Source organism: Microtus oregoni, unplaced genomic scaffold (genome assembly GCF_018167655.1).
Source record: "Microtus oregoni isolate MIOR12 unplaced genomic scaffold, Mior012 000104F_ref0000108, whole genome shotgun sequence".
NCBI classification, from domain to species: domain Eukaryota; kingdom Metazoa; phylum Chordata; class Mammalia; order Rodentia; family Cricetidae; genus Microtus; species Microtus oregoni.
The window spans coordinates 2,749,004-2,765,049 of record NW_024544718.1 but is presented as its reverse complement, the minus strand read 5'-3'; the positions used below and the strand labels follow the sequence as shown (position 1 = coordinate 2,765,049).

The following is a 16,046-nucleotide window of genomic DNA, read 5'->3' as shown; positions in this document are numbered from 1 at the left end:
GAGAGAGAGAGAGAGAGAGAGGAGAGAAGTGTGCTGCAGTCAACAAAGCTGAAAGGAGAATCTGAGGAGCACTTGACATCAGAGTTTGGAGTTTGCCCAGCTGGATTTCAATCTTGCTCTGGTCCAGTATTTCCTCTCCGTGTTCCCTTTCCCCCATTTTGGAATGGTAATGTATATTCTGTGCCATTGTATGCTAGAAGTATGTGATCTGCTTTTGGGTTTGATTTTACAGGGGTTACAGTTAAGGGATTGCCTTGAGTTTCAGAAGGGACTTTGGACTTTTAAACCGTGTTGAGACTGTAATAGATTATAGGGATTCCTAAAATTGGACTGGCTGCATTTTTTCACAGTATGGTGTGGCTACAATCATACAGTCCTATGGGGGAGTTGCAAATGGTGGTTTGAAGAAGAATAGTCTCCACAGGCTCATAGATTTAAATGCTTAGTCACCAGTGAGAGGCACTATTTGAAAAGATTAAGAGGTGTGGTCCTGTTTGAGGAAGTGTTTCACTGGGGATGGGCTTTAAGGTTTCAGAAGGCCATGCCAAGCCCAGAGTCACTTTTGTCCTGCTTCCCGTGGATCCAGATGTACACCTCTCAGCACCTTCTCCATCCAGCCCCATACTTTCCTCCACAGTGACAATGGAAACTCTAAGCAAGCCTCAATTAAATCCTTCCCTTTATAAGAGTCGCCAAGGCCACGCTGTCTCAACCCAGCAATGGAACACTGACAAAGACATTTACTCTTAATTTTTTTTTAAAAAAATTCAGTTTTGCCTACATGTGCCCCATGTGAGTACCTGATGCCCATATAGTTTAGAAGAAGGCCTTGGATGCTCTGGAACTTGGTGGGTGTGATCCACCACGTCCATTCTGGGCACCAAACCTTGGTCTTCTGCAAGAACAACAAGTATTCTTAACCACTGAGTCATCTCTCCAGCCCCTCGAATGTATGTGTGTGTGTGTGTTTGTGTGTGTGTGTGTGTGTGTGTGTGTGTGAGAGAGAGAGAGAGAGAGAGAGAGAGAGAGAGAGAGAGAGCGCTCACATATGCGTGCCTTTAGATCAGAGGCCAACTTTTGGGAATTGGTTCTCTCCTACTACATGTGTTCCAGGGATTGAACTCGGGTTGTCAGACTTGACAGAAACTGCCTTTACTCCCTTGAGCTATTTTGCCAGTCTCTCTTAAAAGGGTGTGGGGGGTTATTTATGTATATCTTTGTGTATTTATGCAAATATATATGTGTGGCTGGCCTCAGAGATCAGAAGAGGGTGTCAGATACCCTAGAGCAGGAGTCATGGGTGGGGGGGGGGTTGTGAGCCACCCAGTGTGGGTGCTAGGAACAAAACTTGGGTCCTCTGGTTAAGTGCTTCTGAACCGTCTCTCCAGTCCCATCCTTTGCTGTATTTTTAATGAATCTGTGTAAACTCCATCTAGATTCGGTGTTTCTCCCTACTCCACAGGCACTCTGACACTTAGAACAGACTGGCTTGACAGGCCTGGGAGGAGGTCAGTAACACTGCGAGGCTGATGCTTTGACACTAACAAGGAAATCTGCCAACTGCTCATGCTTCTGCGAGGGGCCCCAGGGAGACAGGCGCCCCCTACTGGCCTGACGCAGCCCCCAAACACAGTCAGGCGGCTGTGGTTGCTAGGCGACCAGGCAGCCTGCGCTCAGACTCAGAGATTGAACAGTTGGGGGATTTGTGAGCACAGAGACCATTTCTCTCTCCTTCCACCGCCTCTCCAGCGCCCTCAGCAAATAAAGCTGGGATGGGGCGGCACTCTTCACCGCTGTCTCATAATCTGAGCTCATTCTTGAAAATAGAGCTTTAGCAGGTGACCTCAATCCTGGTGGAGAGACAATCTCTCTTGGCCCACACACGGTTTCATCTAGGGGCCAGATGAGCAGGTTGCTGAAAGCAGGGATTTCCGGTTTGTAAAGGGTGGAGGACGAAGATTGATGTTCCTAACCAAAGGGAATTGTAGAAAATTGCGAGTGGGTGGGAATAATTTTGGTGATTAGGCCAGCGAAAGTATCAAGATTTGCCTACCATTCTCAACATGTGCCTCAGGAAACTCCTACTTTAGCCCATTAAAATAAAGACTCCACAGGAATGACGAACCATAAAGGATTATTCAGACCTCAGCGGGACATGTCCCCCTCGCCCCCCCCCCCCCGTGCTTTTTTTTTTTTTTGAAGTAGGTTTCCTTGCGGAGACACGAAGGAGAGAGTTCATAAAGTAGACCAGAGCCTCAAAAGAGGGCGGGAAATACGAAGAATGGTCGGGTGGTAGACTCGGAACTTGGAGGCTTCTTGGCTCTGTGCCGCCTTTACCAGGATCGTGCTGAAGCCCCCTACTTTCATGAGGCTCTGGGGACCAGAAATTCAGTTTTCCCGTCTAGTAAGCTAATATTTTGTCTAACCTAGGAGTAGGCCCATGCCGGCCAAAGCCCTGCCACAGTAACTTCTCTGTTGAGGGGCTCTCCTCTGCCCTCTCAGCTAGTACAACAGAAGCTTAGTTGTGGTAGAGCCCCCGATTCATAGCAAGCATGGGGAGAGCTCTACCCAGGAGTGTGCCTGTAGGCTACCCCTTGAGTGATACTAGGCTGAGGAACCTTGCAGCCAGAGGGCGTTTGTCCCAGTCACTACCTCTATCCACTGGAGCGCCTCAAAGCTCCTTGCTCCCCATGTTTCCAAACTGAACTGGGTCGGGGCTGTGCCTTCACTCTATTAATAGCCCCTAACCCAGCCTGCTAGTCCCAAACCCAGATGCCGGGAGTTGTGACTCAGCAGCTAAAAATAACGAGCGATTGCACTCAAAACTCAGTGAACAGCTCCCCCTGGCCTTCGGCCCTCAAATTTTGGTCAGTCTTAGTCTCCAGTCCCGGGGCCTCATAGAGGTTCAGTGTCTACAGCTGTCTGGTTCTCCCAGCAAGAAGAGTTTACAGTGGTGGACTCAGAACTCGGTATGCGAAGCTAAGAGCTGGGAGCACGGTCTGAGTTGATGCTGGCACTCGGGGAATCTGGACGCTGAGGTTAGAGGACTGCAGCTGAGAGCTGGGGAGTTGGGAGGTTAGAGCTGCAAGGCTGGAGGTTGATGGTATGGAGTCAGGAGGGAAGAGAAGGGAGGGGAGAGGAGGGGAGGGGAGGGGAGGGAAGTAGCTGCAGGGCAATGAGCCTGGTCAAAAGACAAGAGCAAAGAAAAAGTGTATAAGTTGGAAAGCAAGTACACATGCCCAAGGGTGACAACCTGACAGGCTGGGGGACTCCAAGAGCTGAGCTCAGTAGTCGGCTAGACTGAGGAGCGGGACTGGGAGGAAGGAAAGGGAAGGGAATGTAGTTTGAAAGGCAGTATGATCTGCTGAGTTGAAGGCACCATGGACCTTCCCACTGGTCTACCCTGCTGTCCCCCATGCCATGCCTGCTTGGGCCAGGTGTGTCGGTGTAGAGGACTATGAGAGCTGGGAGGCGGGGGTGGGTGGGGGGGAGACAGAGACAGAAACACAGAGAGACAGAGAGAGGTATGGCAAATTCAAACTCGCCTCCCTCCACTGAAGGCAGTAAGTGCCCAGAGGCATACCGGGAATTGTAGTTCCCATGACTGCCGGTAATCAGGGGTGGGGGGATGGGGGGGATGGACGGGGGTGAGGTCTTGGCCTGAGATGCTAGTACTGCTCCAGGTTCTGATCTGACAGGAAAGGATGAATCGAGGACCTTTCCCTGTCAGACCAAAACCTTAATTTGACTAGCCTTTGAGTGGAGGGGCAAACCAGGACGAATGACAGTGTAAAGGAGGATTGCAGGGTCAGCCTGACAGAGCCCTTCTTGTCCTAGCTTCTGTCTTTGCTTTCCAATCCTCTTTTATCTGCCTCACCATCGCCAGGTCAGCTTGACACTGGCCGCCTCAGCTTCTAGCCTTACAAGCAGCAACATATTGAGGCATTTGCTCCTCAAGGGGAAGGCTATCTAGAACCAGACCCTGTGTGTATCTCAGAGACGGCGGGGAGGGGGGGAGGTGGAAATCAGTTCTTGCCCTCAGTCTGAAGTCAAGGGCACAAGTCCCCGAACACGCAAGGAAAACTGGTGGCATTCATCAAGCATGTCACTGTGGCAAGGGATCCAGCCCTCTAAGGGGGGAGCGGGGGGGGGGCAATGACCACAAGGTGGAGCTACAACGCAATCCTGCTCAAAGCTCCTGGGCCACCCGGACAGAGGCCACAGTTGCTACTCTTCAGCCTGCTGGGGAGGCGGGAGGTGTTAGCCCCCCACCCATCTCCCCATGATGATGACCTCTCAATGTCCTTTTACATTCAGTTCCTGATGGAATGCACATCCGTCCAGCACCAGCACTGAAATGATTAAACTGTGACCGAATGACAATTAAAAATTCATTGAATAACAGATTAACAGGCAAGATACAGGGACCATTCACGGCTCACAACCAAAAGCACCGTAGGCACAGAACTGTATTGCTAAATGAGCTTTCCAGCTCCCAACCTGTGGGCAGGAAAGACGCTAAATTGTGAGGGTGAGGAGAAAAAGGGACTGGAGTGGGGACTGTCTTCACCATTTTTAAGTTCTCCAGTCACCATTGTGGGCTATTCCACCCTGACACACCCGGCGTCTTCTACCTGAGCACATGTGCGTGCAGGCCCAAGACATTATCTCTCACTTGGTTTAATTTTGGGAGTAACTTCCTGTCACTGTCTTTCCAACTAAGTCATGTTAAAATGTCAAAGGCAGCAAATTCCATGGCAGCTTGGGACATGCCCACCATTTGGACAGAGGGCCCTCTTAGTTTGAAAACTTGTTATGAATGCTCCCCTCCTCCAAACATTTTATTCCTGGATGTTCCACTTGAGCTCCTTCCCTTCCTTCCCTCTGGCTGCTGCATGCAGCCCTTGGTCTGTAGCTGATGGGGGCACAGGTTCCGCATTCATTCCGAGGTGACATTGTTGATCCTGGTCAGCAGCACTGTTGCTTCTAAGCCTAGGGCAGGGGAGAAGAGGTGGCTCATGTAGGGGGTGACACCAACAGGAATGAGGAGGAGGCAATGAGAAGCAAAGGGGCATTCTTACCTGTTCTCTTTCTCCTGGCACATCTCCTAGAGAGAGAAAGTTTTTCTATTGTGAGTTCCACTGACTTGAAGCAGAACACAGGGGTTCTCCAAACTGCTTTGCCCGGGGCCAAGACAATTTACTGGTATAAGGAAAGCTCAAAAATCAACCGGACTGGACCAGATCCCAATCCTGGGCAGCATGTGAGTCAGAATTAGCTTTATTACCTGGAGCCCCTGGGAAGCAGTGACCCAGGAGACCAAAGCAAAAACACTCACCCTCGGAGGACGAAGATACACGAAAGCAGCAGAATGGAGGCACAGTCAGTGACGATCCATATCATTAAGTAGATCTGAGGGGGCTACGGGGTTAGCAGAGGCCCATCAGTGGTCAGAGTCCCCAGGAGTAGCATATGGGGGTAAATAAGTATGGAAGGGGACAGGTTTAAGGAAGGCAAGAGACGGGAGATGAAGAACAGTGACAATGTGAGAGCCCTTACAATAAGCCAGAGGGGGTGGTGCATCTGTCCCAGCAGCTGGCAGTCGTTGGTGGTGACTGAGTCTACCCCTGCACACCAGAGCAGGGAGAAGAGCCAGGGCTTGTTCACTACGAACAGGTTCACCGAGACATTACTCTGGTGGAGTGCCCTGTGCAAGTGGGAAAGGAACGAGGAAGCATCCAGAATTTGCCCAGCTCACGGCTGAGACTCTGCCCTGGATCCATCCTCCTTTATACAGATCTCTGGGATGTAGAATTAATACTAATGCCTTTCTCATGTCCAAAGCCCTATCCAGTTTAGCCCCTGTCTCTCTCTCCAGCTTCCTCTTCCCCTTTCTTGCTCTTTATTCTCTCCTTGCTTCTTCTGGGCTTCCCACGGTTAGCTCATCCCACTTTTCAGTGCATCCTAACGTGGCTTCCCTGCTTCCTTACCCCCAACCCCAATCACTACCCGACAAAAATGTGATTTTCTTGTCTATATATTTTGGTAGTTCCCAAATTCCATGAAAGCTGGGACCTTTCTTGTCCATGATCTCTTTAGGCCTACAATAAATGCTACGTGATATATAGCAAGCATCTGATAGGTATCCATTGTGGGAATGGATGGATGGGTAGCTACCCCCAGCAGCAGTTCTTTCCTGACACTCAACTTTGGGGTTCCCTTTATTCCTCTCCTCTGGCACTTACTTGATATCCAACACTGGCAGGTCTTGATAGGGGAGGTTGAGAAACTGGGGCTGCTCAGTCCTGTTGCCCCCCTGATGTCCATATATCTGGCGCATGCTGGGAGCCCGTTGTTGCACAGAAGCATGGTCTTCATCCGGGAGCCAAAGGACCTGTGGTTCAGGGGAGATGAGTGTGCAGCCGAGGAAGTCCCAGGGATTCCAGGGACAGGTGCAGAGACCTTTGGCCACAGAATGTGGTATGTGACCTGGGGTAGGAGGGTGAGGGCAGGAGGCAGCCTCGGAATTATCATGGCTTAAGGAAGGTAGGTGGGAAGAGGGGCAAAAGGGGGACTTTGGGAGCACTGGACAACATCACCATGGCTTGGGGCACGCTTGCATTCAACACAGCCTCCAATGTCTGATTCACAAACGTGTCATAGTATGAGTGGTTGATCGGGGGTCGGCGCAGGTCAAACGACGGAGAGGTTGAGGGCTGCTGCTTCCTTCAGCAGTTCTTCTAAGGCTGGCACTGTCTGATTCTCAGCCTCCTTCTGATCAGAGCCTGACAGCGCTCTCGCCCCCCAGAAGGGTTGCCTCTATAACAGAAGGGAATTATTTCAACATCACAGGAAGCCTCTAATTTTCTCCTGATACTTGCCATTATTTGTTCATTCGTTCATTCGTTCATTTTGAGACGGGCTTTCACTATGCAGTCCTGGTGGCCTGGAATTTGCTATGCAGCTATGTAAAGCATGCTGGCTTTGAACTCATAGTGAGCTGCCTCTACCTCCCAAGTTCTGTCTGGGATTAAAGATGTGAGCTACCACACCCAGCTCGCTCCCCTCAATCTTACTAAGTGTGCTACCCGGGTTCTACCCACCTCTGAGCCAAGGTCTCTTTCTCCAAACTGTTGCTTTCTCCCATCTAATCTTACCCTATGGCTCAGCCTCCTACCCCTCCAGGTTTCTAACTTCTTTTCTTCCTGCTACATTATTTATTTATTTATTTATTTATTTATTTTGTATACAATATTCTGTCTGTGTGTATGCCTGCAGGCCAGGAGAGGGCACCATACCTCATTACAGATGGTTGTGAGCCACCATGTGGTTGCTGGGAATTGAACTCAGGACCTTTGGAAGAGCAGGCAATGCTCTTAACCTCTGAGCCATCTCTCCAGCCCTACACCATCTCTTGAGTCTCATAGAGATCTCTGTGATCTTGAGCCTTTGCTTTCCTCCTGGTCCTCCGGTTCCTTTCTTGTTGCATGAATTACTTTGCACAGTGCTCTCAAGAGACTCCTTTCTGCCTTTCGTACACCCTCCAAACTCTGATTCAGTTTTCCAACTGTCTGCCTCCTCCACCTTTAGGACAGGGGGCTGCACACTGTCTCAGGTAGATGACAGCATGGGGACTCTCGGCATTGCATTTTCTGTTTTCACTCACTGTGGCTTGATGAACCTTTTACTTGCTCTTGACTGGCCTTTTCTCCCATTCCTCCTAGGGGTTGTTCCAAGCTACTGCCATCCTGCCTTCCTTCCCTTACTATCAACTAAAGATCTCAAGTGCTGACATAGGTAAACCTGGGTAACACTGAGTATTTGCTATGTGCCGAGTGTTTTCTGTGTATGAACTGACAATCTGAGAACCCTAGAAAGGAGGTACTACAATTTTATTATTCCTGTTATACAAATGAGGAAACTGAGGCACAGATTGGCTAGGGATCATTGGCCAGAGTCACCATAGCTAGTAAGGGCTAAAGCCAAAGTTCAAATATAGACATTCTAGCTGGGCGGTGGTGGCGCACACCTTTAATCCCAGCACTGGGGGGAGGCAGAGGCAGGCGGATCTCTGTGAGTTCGAGACCAACCTGGTCTACAAGAGCTAGTTCCAGGACAGGCTCCAAAACTATAGAGAGAAACCCTGTCTTGAAAAACAAAAATAAAATCAAACAAACAAAAATATAGACATTCTTGGTTCTTAATTATTCTGCTATGCCATCAGATATAGACTTAAATTTATAAAAGAAAAAGAAAACTGAAAGTCTGTGTTGTGATCTTAATCTTTTTGAAAAAAATATACATACATATTATTAGTGAATATTTTAAATGGTTGGATTATGGGAGATTCCAATTCATAAATTATTTTTCTGTGGTTTTTTTTTGGTACAATGAATAAATACTACTTTTGCCATCAGGAAAAGAGGTACTGTGAAATTAAAGTATCCTTTTAAATATTTGTCACTGCCGAGGATTAAAGTCAACACTTCAATGGCCCAACCTTCAAAATTCTTCAAGCTCAAGCCCCTACCTCCCACCACTCCATGAATCGAATCTGCCAGTTCCACTGAGCTACTTTTTGTTCTCTAGAAACCTACTTGTGTTTCCAGTCATTCCCCATGCCCTTACCTCAAACTAGCAGCTCCATGTCCCAAGCAAGGGTTTGGAGCAGACGTCAGGTTAAGTGCTTGTCTAGCCAAGGCTCCGAGGCCCATCCCAGCACTGCGAAACTAGTTTCCCATTCTGGCTTTGCGAAACAGTGGACCTCACTCCCGTCTGCCCAGGAGAAGTATTTTTATTGCTCTATTTCCGACTCTGATTGTCTTTCGCTCCGGCTCTCTTTCCTTCTTAGCACGTGGGAGCGACATGAGGGCAGAGACTGTTCTTACTGACCAGCACAGGGTGCAGCGAGTACATACTGCTGGCATGAACTCTGCCCTGAGTGCCACCGAGGTGGTGGCCTCTTAGCCGGCGCCCTCACCTCTAAGAACCAGGCTCCAGCGTTGAGTCTCTGCAGTTCAGCCCAGGAGAAATCGCTGCTGTGGGCTGAGACTCGCTCTGGAAACACAGAGGCTACATCGGTAGTCCTGCTCAGCCGCTCGTCATGCATGAGAAAGGGGACTCCATCAGAGCTGAGGGCACAAGGAGTGTCAGGCATCCAAGCTCTGGAGCTGCCATCTTTTCCTGAGTGTCTTCACAGTGTCCCTCAGCCCACCAACCCCCCTGGGCCCAACCCTCCATCACCTGACCATCACGTCTGTCTCAAACACAGTAGCTCCACATTCGGCTGTTTTCCTTAAGGACATCAGGGTGTTCTCGGGGGCCAGCTGGGAAAGGGAGTCAGGAGGATGTAGTAGGGAAGGGTGGGGGTCTGCAAATCCACAGGCCGAGTTGCTGAAGCCTAGCAGATTCTCCTTTACTTGCCCAGGCTTCTTCCTGTCACTCACCATGGGAGCCCCTCGGTGTCCCACCAGACCAGGCTTGGGGGGTAAGTCTCCGAGTTTCATGATGCAGGGGGAGGAGATGAATAGGGGGGCCAGGTAGATGACCAGAGTGATTCCAAAAAATAGGAACAGTAGTAGAACCTTGGGGCCTATAGAAAGTGGAGGACAGGCTTTGGGGAAAGGCAGCAAATGAGTGGGAACTCTAGGGGCAGAGGGCAGACGCTCAGGCACAAGAAACCGAATGAGCAGTGGGAAGAGACATTGGTGTCCAGTGAGGGTGTGTACGGGCTGAAGTTGGCACCTCTTGGTTGCATACGGTAGAAGGTATCTGCCACAGGCCAGGCCAGGAAGGTGATTCCAGCAACTGCTCCAATGTGAAGGAATGGGGCTGTGGCCTGTGGATAACAGCTGGTGAGGAAGGCTCGCCCTCCTATTGTCTCCCCGCCTCCCTCTTAGGGCCGAACTTTTGGAGTTCAGAGAGACCTGCAATCTCACCGGACCAGGACAATGTAATGTTCCAGGCCGCGGGCCAAGGCTTCCGCCTAGACAGTGGAGATCAGCCACTCACCTGCAGTGACAGTCGTAGACTATGCCACTCCTGCCGCCATTGGATATCCAGTCCCACCAGGCCAGTGGCCACCAGAAGTATAATGAGGAGCAATAGCACCTGGGGCAAAGGAAGAACGAATGGGCTTCACTGTCAGCCTCGCTCAGGGTTGAGTACGCTACCTCCTTATGCCGTTGACACAGGGTTCTTCCCCTCCCTGAACACATCCGCTCTGCTTTCACTCAGTAAATACGGGCTGGACACACACACACACACACACACACACACACACACACATATATATATATATGTTCAATTGATAAGTGTGCATTTAAAATAAAATTTTGATACTCAAAAAAAAAATAAATAAATACGGGCTGGGTTTCAGGTCCTGGCCTGGACCCCAGGGATCGAAAAGTGACAGCCTCAAGCAAATAGCCATCCATTGGTGTTGGACTCGACATCCCTTTTCCCTCAATGCCACGTCATTGTACCTTGTGGAGACTGTGAAGATGCAGAGGCTGACCTCAGAGCTGCAGGAGCAGGCCCAGGAGCTGGGGACAGAGGGTAGGGGCACTGAGGAGGGGCCCGGAGAAGGCAAGTTCACCCAATGGGGATGTGCAGACTGGCATCTCCTTCCCACCCCAGAATTATCGCCACCCCTTCAGTGGCTAGGACGAGAACACGACAATAGACCTGAGCAGGAATGAAGGGCTTAGACGGGAATTAGGTCAGATATCCCTGAACCAACCAATAGCAGGGATGCATATGTGACCAGCAGAGAGATGACCAGCACGACTACCAGGGACCAGTCCATCCAGTGTCCCCAGTGGCGGAACAGGAATCTGTAGGAGGGGAAAGGGAGGTGTTCAAGGGGAGGAGGCGACCTGAAGGGGGTTGGGAGTTAAGTCCAGGAAAATAACTAGAGCAAAGGGGAAATGCTTCATAGGGCCAAGGTCTCCAGGGATGGGATGGCAGGGGTGTGGGGGGGATCTTTTCTAAAGCGGTTGGGAATGCGGGATTCTGGGGCCATGTAGAGCTGGGGATGACTGATAGCGGGGGCGGGGTAGCTGAGCATGGGTTAGGAAGGCTGATATGCAGAGGAAGGGGTAGATGGAACGGGACACACTCATTGAAGTTGTGCAGATCATTGAGAAGGATGAGCCCGATGTAGAACCAGCCCAGGGACAGGAGGAAGGTGAGGAAGAGCAGGCCAAACCAGATGCAGTCGCACTGTGGAGGGGCAGGAGAGAAGCTCTCAGCTGATCCCCTGTTCATGCTCAGAGGCCCCCAGGACAGCAGCTCTGTCCTACACTGAGCCGCTCTTCCTGTATTTGAGGGAGATTTTCTTCCTGGGGAGAGAAAACTCCTTCCTCCCAACTGCCTATGAGTACAATGTCTCCATATTCCTTCCAAGCAGCCCTTTCTCTAACTCAAGGCCTGCCCCCCCAACCCCACTCCACCTTGCTGGTCTTCATCCTCTGTCTAGGCCATTTCCTCCAGTGACAGCTATATAGGCAGTGGAGGCCGTGGGCCCAGATGGAACAGCAGCCAGGAGACTCGGCCATGGTGAAGGCCTGGGGGAAGGGACATGACCTTCAGGAAATTCTGACAGAGGACAGATCTCAGCCTCCCCTCCCTCCTGGGTTTGCTGTCACAAGGAAGACCCAGAACTCTGGATTCGATGAGGTGACTGGCACAAGCCTGGAAAAGAGGGACTGTTAGGAGTCTTCCATTTCCGCTGATTTTTGATATTTGGGAAGTCAGTGGTCCAGCCTTTTTGCAGGCATAATGTGTACTCCTTTCTATTTAATGACATCCAGGTCTGGGGTTGGAGTCCTTGCCCATAGTAACTTAGGAGAATTGCCCCAGGGTGGGGCAAATTCAGTTCAGCAAGTTAAGGCAGACCTGACTGAGGTTGAAGCAGCCAGCCCATTGCTGCCTTCCACCCCAGGAAGCAGAAGTAACCTGAAGCAGAGGTTCCCATTCCGACCCTGGGCTAAGGGAGGCAGAGCAAGCTGACTAGTTGCTATGGATACAGAGATTGTACAAACCACAAAGCCTGGACTGAAAGATTCCGTGTCCACTTCCCAGGGTTGGGGGCACTGCTAAGAAGACTGGAGAGGAGCTGGTTGCCTGGATCCTTTTCTCCTAGGCCTCTAAAGGAGCCCCTTTTCTGCCTGCGCAGTCCAGAAAATCCAAGCCCCCCCCCACTCTAGCCTCATCCTTTCCTGCCCAGGCATCATGTGCAGTCACCCTCCACCCCAAAGAGAAATCCAGCTCTCACCTTCCCCCTCCCAGGGGCCCCACCCTCTGAGTTATCCTTAATGAAAGTACAACACACACACAGGGCAAAGGTGCATGTGTGAGTGCCTGCATTTGCGTGTACGTGTGTATAGGGGTGGTGGTGGTGGCGGCAGGGGAGTTGTCTTGGAGCAAGGAAGGCCTGTACCTTGTAGTTCTGAATACGGCTGAGACCAAGCTGATCCACAAACTGGGCTGGGCCTATGACTGTGATTCTATATGAGAGGCTGGACGGTTTGTAGTAGGTGAGAATTCTACTACCGAAGCACCAATGTAAGCAGGGTGTGCTTGTGTGTGATATGTCAACATATGTACGTGTATGTGCACTAGTGGACTGGTGGCTGCCAGTAAATGGGTTTCACTCTGACTGAAAATGTAAAGGAATCCCTGGGTAATATCTCCCTCCCTCCCTCCCTCCCTCCTTCCCTCCCTCCCTCAGCCTCTCTCTCTCTCATCTAACTGTCCTGTACAAAAGGACAGGGCCCCTTGTTCATCGTGAGTCTTATAGGGGTCCACAGTGGGAGGGCTCCAACAAGGAGGAAAGGTGTGTGTTGTCTGTTCTTGAAACTACCCCCCTTATTCCAAGTTCCCCCTGGGAAAGGAGGGTTCTGTCTAGGGAGTGGCGGAGTGGGGTCTGGGGAAAGGAAGAAACCTTTACCTTGTGGGTCTCTTCCCAGACTGTAGTCAACCCAAAGGGAAGCCCCTGCTTCTTCCCATCCCCGAAATGGGCTACACTAGCCTGTTCTGAGCACTATCACACATCCCTTGTCTCCTCTAGGGTGTTCCCCTGCACCCCAGACTTCTAGAGTCCTCCCTCCCTCCAGAGCTGCCTGGAAGAAGAATCAGGATCTGGCCAGTCTGAAAGACCCAGAGCAGAGAATTTCATAGGGGTGTTGCCTGAACCCCTGGACTCCATCCCTGCGGGGTTGAGCAGGTCCCCACTCCCCAGCCCCCACCGGTCGCCCCCAGCCTTCCCCAGCCCTCACACCTTTTACTCAGGGAGTGCGCAGCTCTGCTTCCCAGCTCCTCTCCAAGGTGTCTGCCTCCTCCCTTTTGCAGTCCCTGGCTCAGCCTCACTGATCAAACAGGTGTCACTGTTGCCACCTACAGGAAGAAGTTTGGGTCCTCTTGGAATGTTCGCAGAGGCTCTACGGCCTGAGCCCAGCCACGGTGGGAAGGCGTGCGGGCGCCAGAGAGCTGGGAAGGAAGGTCGGCTTCTTTACTCGCAGGAGCTGGCGGTCAGGGGGCTTGGTATGAGGAATTCCTTTGTGCAGCCTTCCCCATCCCTCTGTCCCTCCTCCTGGTCCCCTCCCAGTCACTGCCAGAGGGCTTTGTCCTGGTTCTGGGAGGCAAGGGCTGAGGGCATAGGCGGGAGGGAAGATGGGGGAGGTGACCACACAATTTTGCAACTTGGCAGCAGTGAGGAGAAGGGGCCCCGCCAGTCCCCTGGAAACTCTAGAACAGATGAGAAAGTCTCACCTCAAGCTTCCTGGAAGTACAACTTCCAATCATTAGCTTCCCTTTCCTCTTGGGCTATTTGCATTTCTGCAAGGTCCGCCTATGAGACGCTTTTGAAGTGACTTTCTCAACTCTGGGCAGCCAGTTGCCCGATTCCTGGACTAGGGGTCCCTGTGGCCCCCTCTGCGGAACATGAGAACCTCATTCAGGATATCGGGCTTACTGCCTTGATTGCCTGAACATTGAATCATTTCAAGAATCGCTTCGGGAGTGTGGAGTGTATTGGGGTACCATGCTTTTGGAAGATGAACATGCACAAAAGAATCACTCCAGCATCAACAGGAGGTGGACTAGCAAGTTGTGGTAAATTGAGTATAAAGCAGAGTTGCCTGTGAGCTTGGAAGGGCTGAGACAGCTCTTGCATTGTGGCTGATGCAGTGACTTGGGGTCTGTGCATTAGCACTGTTGGGGTGTTGTTACAAATAAACTGGCTTCCCCTCCCCCTCTACACACTCAATTTCAACGAGTGAGGGAGATTGGCTCTCTTCTGCCAGGAGCTGGTCCCCTCCCTCTCAGCTTTCCCATTGTATCCAGAGGCTCTAGTTGGCAATGACAGAGATTCCCTAATTCTCTCAGAATTAAAATGCAAAGAGAAACAAGGCTGCTTGCTGGCAGGAAGCCAGGGAGGGCCAGCAGGTCACCTAGTCCTCCACCGGGAGTCATTCTTGGCAGGTTGTTTTTCAATTTCGTTTCTTTGCTTTGGTTGTGTTGGATTCTAGAATTTTGTCTTTCTTACATGTGGGGACAGTTTGTGAGCTCTTTAGAAGCAGAGGGGGTGGGGGAACAGACCAGAATTCAATATGCATTGCTATGAGTCTCAAGGCTGCCAAACTCTCCAAAGGCTTCAAATCTGGTCTGTATGTGGTCCTGCATATTGGAGATGATGGTAAAAAGTCTTGTTTCTCCTCTCTCTTTTCAAGGGGAAACAAGGAGCCAGTTTGTAGTTTTGTTCTGTAACTGAAAAGCAGCGTGGTGCTACACCCATTGAGCAGACTGCAGGGCATAAGGGTCATATAGTTAAGTGTATATTGAGCTCTCTTATTTACGAACATTGTAACTCTCCATAACTACTTCCCTGTACCTCGGTACTATCAGTGTGCTAGATGTTCAGCATTCTCCGAAAGGCCCATGAGTTCAAGATTTGTTCTTTGGCCTGTGGTGCCATTTGGGAGGCTGTGACACTTTTAAGAGATAGCTTCTTGTGGAATGTTTTTAGTACACTTTAGGGTATTCTCTTGAAGGGATGATGGGATCCAGATCCTTCCACTGGTTTTTCTATCCTGGCCATGAAGTAAGCAGCTCTGCACCATCACATGCCTCTGTCATGATCTGATATGGGCTACAAACCATGGTCTAGAACCTCCAAATCTGTGAGCTAAAATAAACCCATTTTTTCCCATGAACTCATTATCCCAGGCATTTGCTATAGTATGGGGAAGCCGACACTCTATTTTCTTCTATGTAAAGTACAGGCTCCTATCAACCTTGAGCATGTTTTGGTGAGAAGCAAATACAATTATGGCAGGAATGTGGCAATGGCCATGCCATTCCTACATCCTAGAGCAGCACAGCAGAGAAAGGCAGTGCCATGCTCTGTGCCAGGCTCTAGGAAAGGGTAGGAAGTTGGGGCAGGGTGTAGCTCTGTGACAGAATGTTTGTCTGACATGTCCAAAGCCCCGTGTCAATTCCTATCCCTGTAAACAAAACAGAACACCGAACAAACAAAACACTAGGCAGACTTCCTAGAAGAAGGAAATATCCGGACTTGTGGGGAAATTGTAATAGATCCCCTTAACAGTTTTCCCAGGGGGCTGAGGAAAAAGTGTTGGAATTTTATTTCTTCCTCTAACAAAAAAGGATCTCCTTTAAGAGCTAAGGTTTATTTATTTTCTTAACATTTAAAAATGTTTCATTCACTTTAGCAACATGACAGACAGTTGAAGTTCCTGTTAAAATCCAGAGTTGGAATGGAGCAGCCCCACTCCTGAGTTGTGGTGACGGAGTTGAGTCAGGTCTCCATCCTGCACGAGGCTCCTCCATTAAGCTGACATGACCATGAGAGGAACATCTTGGCCTCTGCTGCATGAGAAGACAACTCAATTGCTTGCAAAGAAAGAGCTAGCTGGGGATGGGCGTCCTATGAGTCAGTCATCAGGAAGGTCAGTTAGTTCTTTCCAACAGATGGCTCAGCACCTTCTGGAGAAGAAAAGTAGTTGTTTGGAGTAGACAGAAAA

The 16,046-nt window shown here is 50.4% G+C and overlaps 1 protein-coding gene across 1 annotated transcript; it reads right to left on the bottom strand.

The window, feature by feature from the left end:
- Nucleotides 1-4,645: 4,645 nt before the first annotated feature.
- LOC121443316 (glycerophosphoinositol inositolphosphodiesterase GDPD2-like) lies at nt 4,646-11,563 on the bottom strand. Its single transcript, XM_041645031.1, is given in 16 exon segments — nt 4,646-4,992; nt 5,082-5,107; nt 5,339-5,421; nt 5,560-5,707; nt 6,246-6,394; nt 6,600-6,699; nt 6,701-6,819; nt 8,981-9,131; nt 9,244-9,326; nt 9,447-9,592; nt 9,745-9,838; nt 10,012-10,110; nt 10,485-10,544; nt 10,742-10,835; nt 11,120-11,223; nt 11,454-11,563. Coding segments are annotated over 16 exon segments (1,614 nt in total). The 5' UTR covers nt 11,559-11,563; the 3' UTR covers nt 4,646-4,939.
- Nucleotides 11,564-16,046: the final 4,483 nt, after the last annotated feature.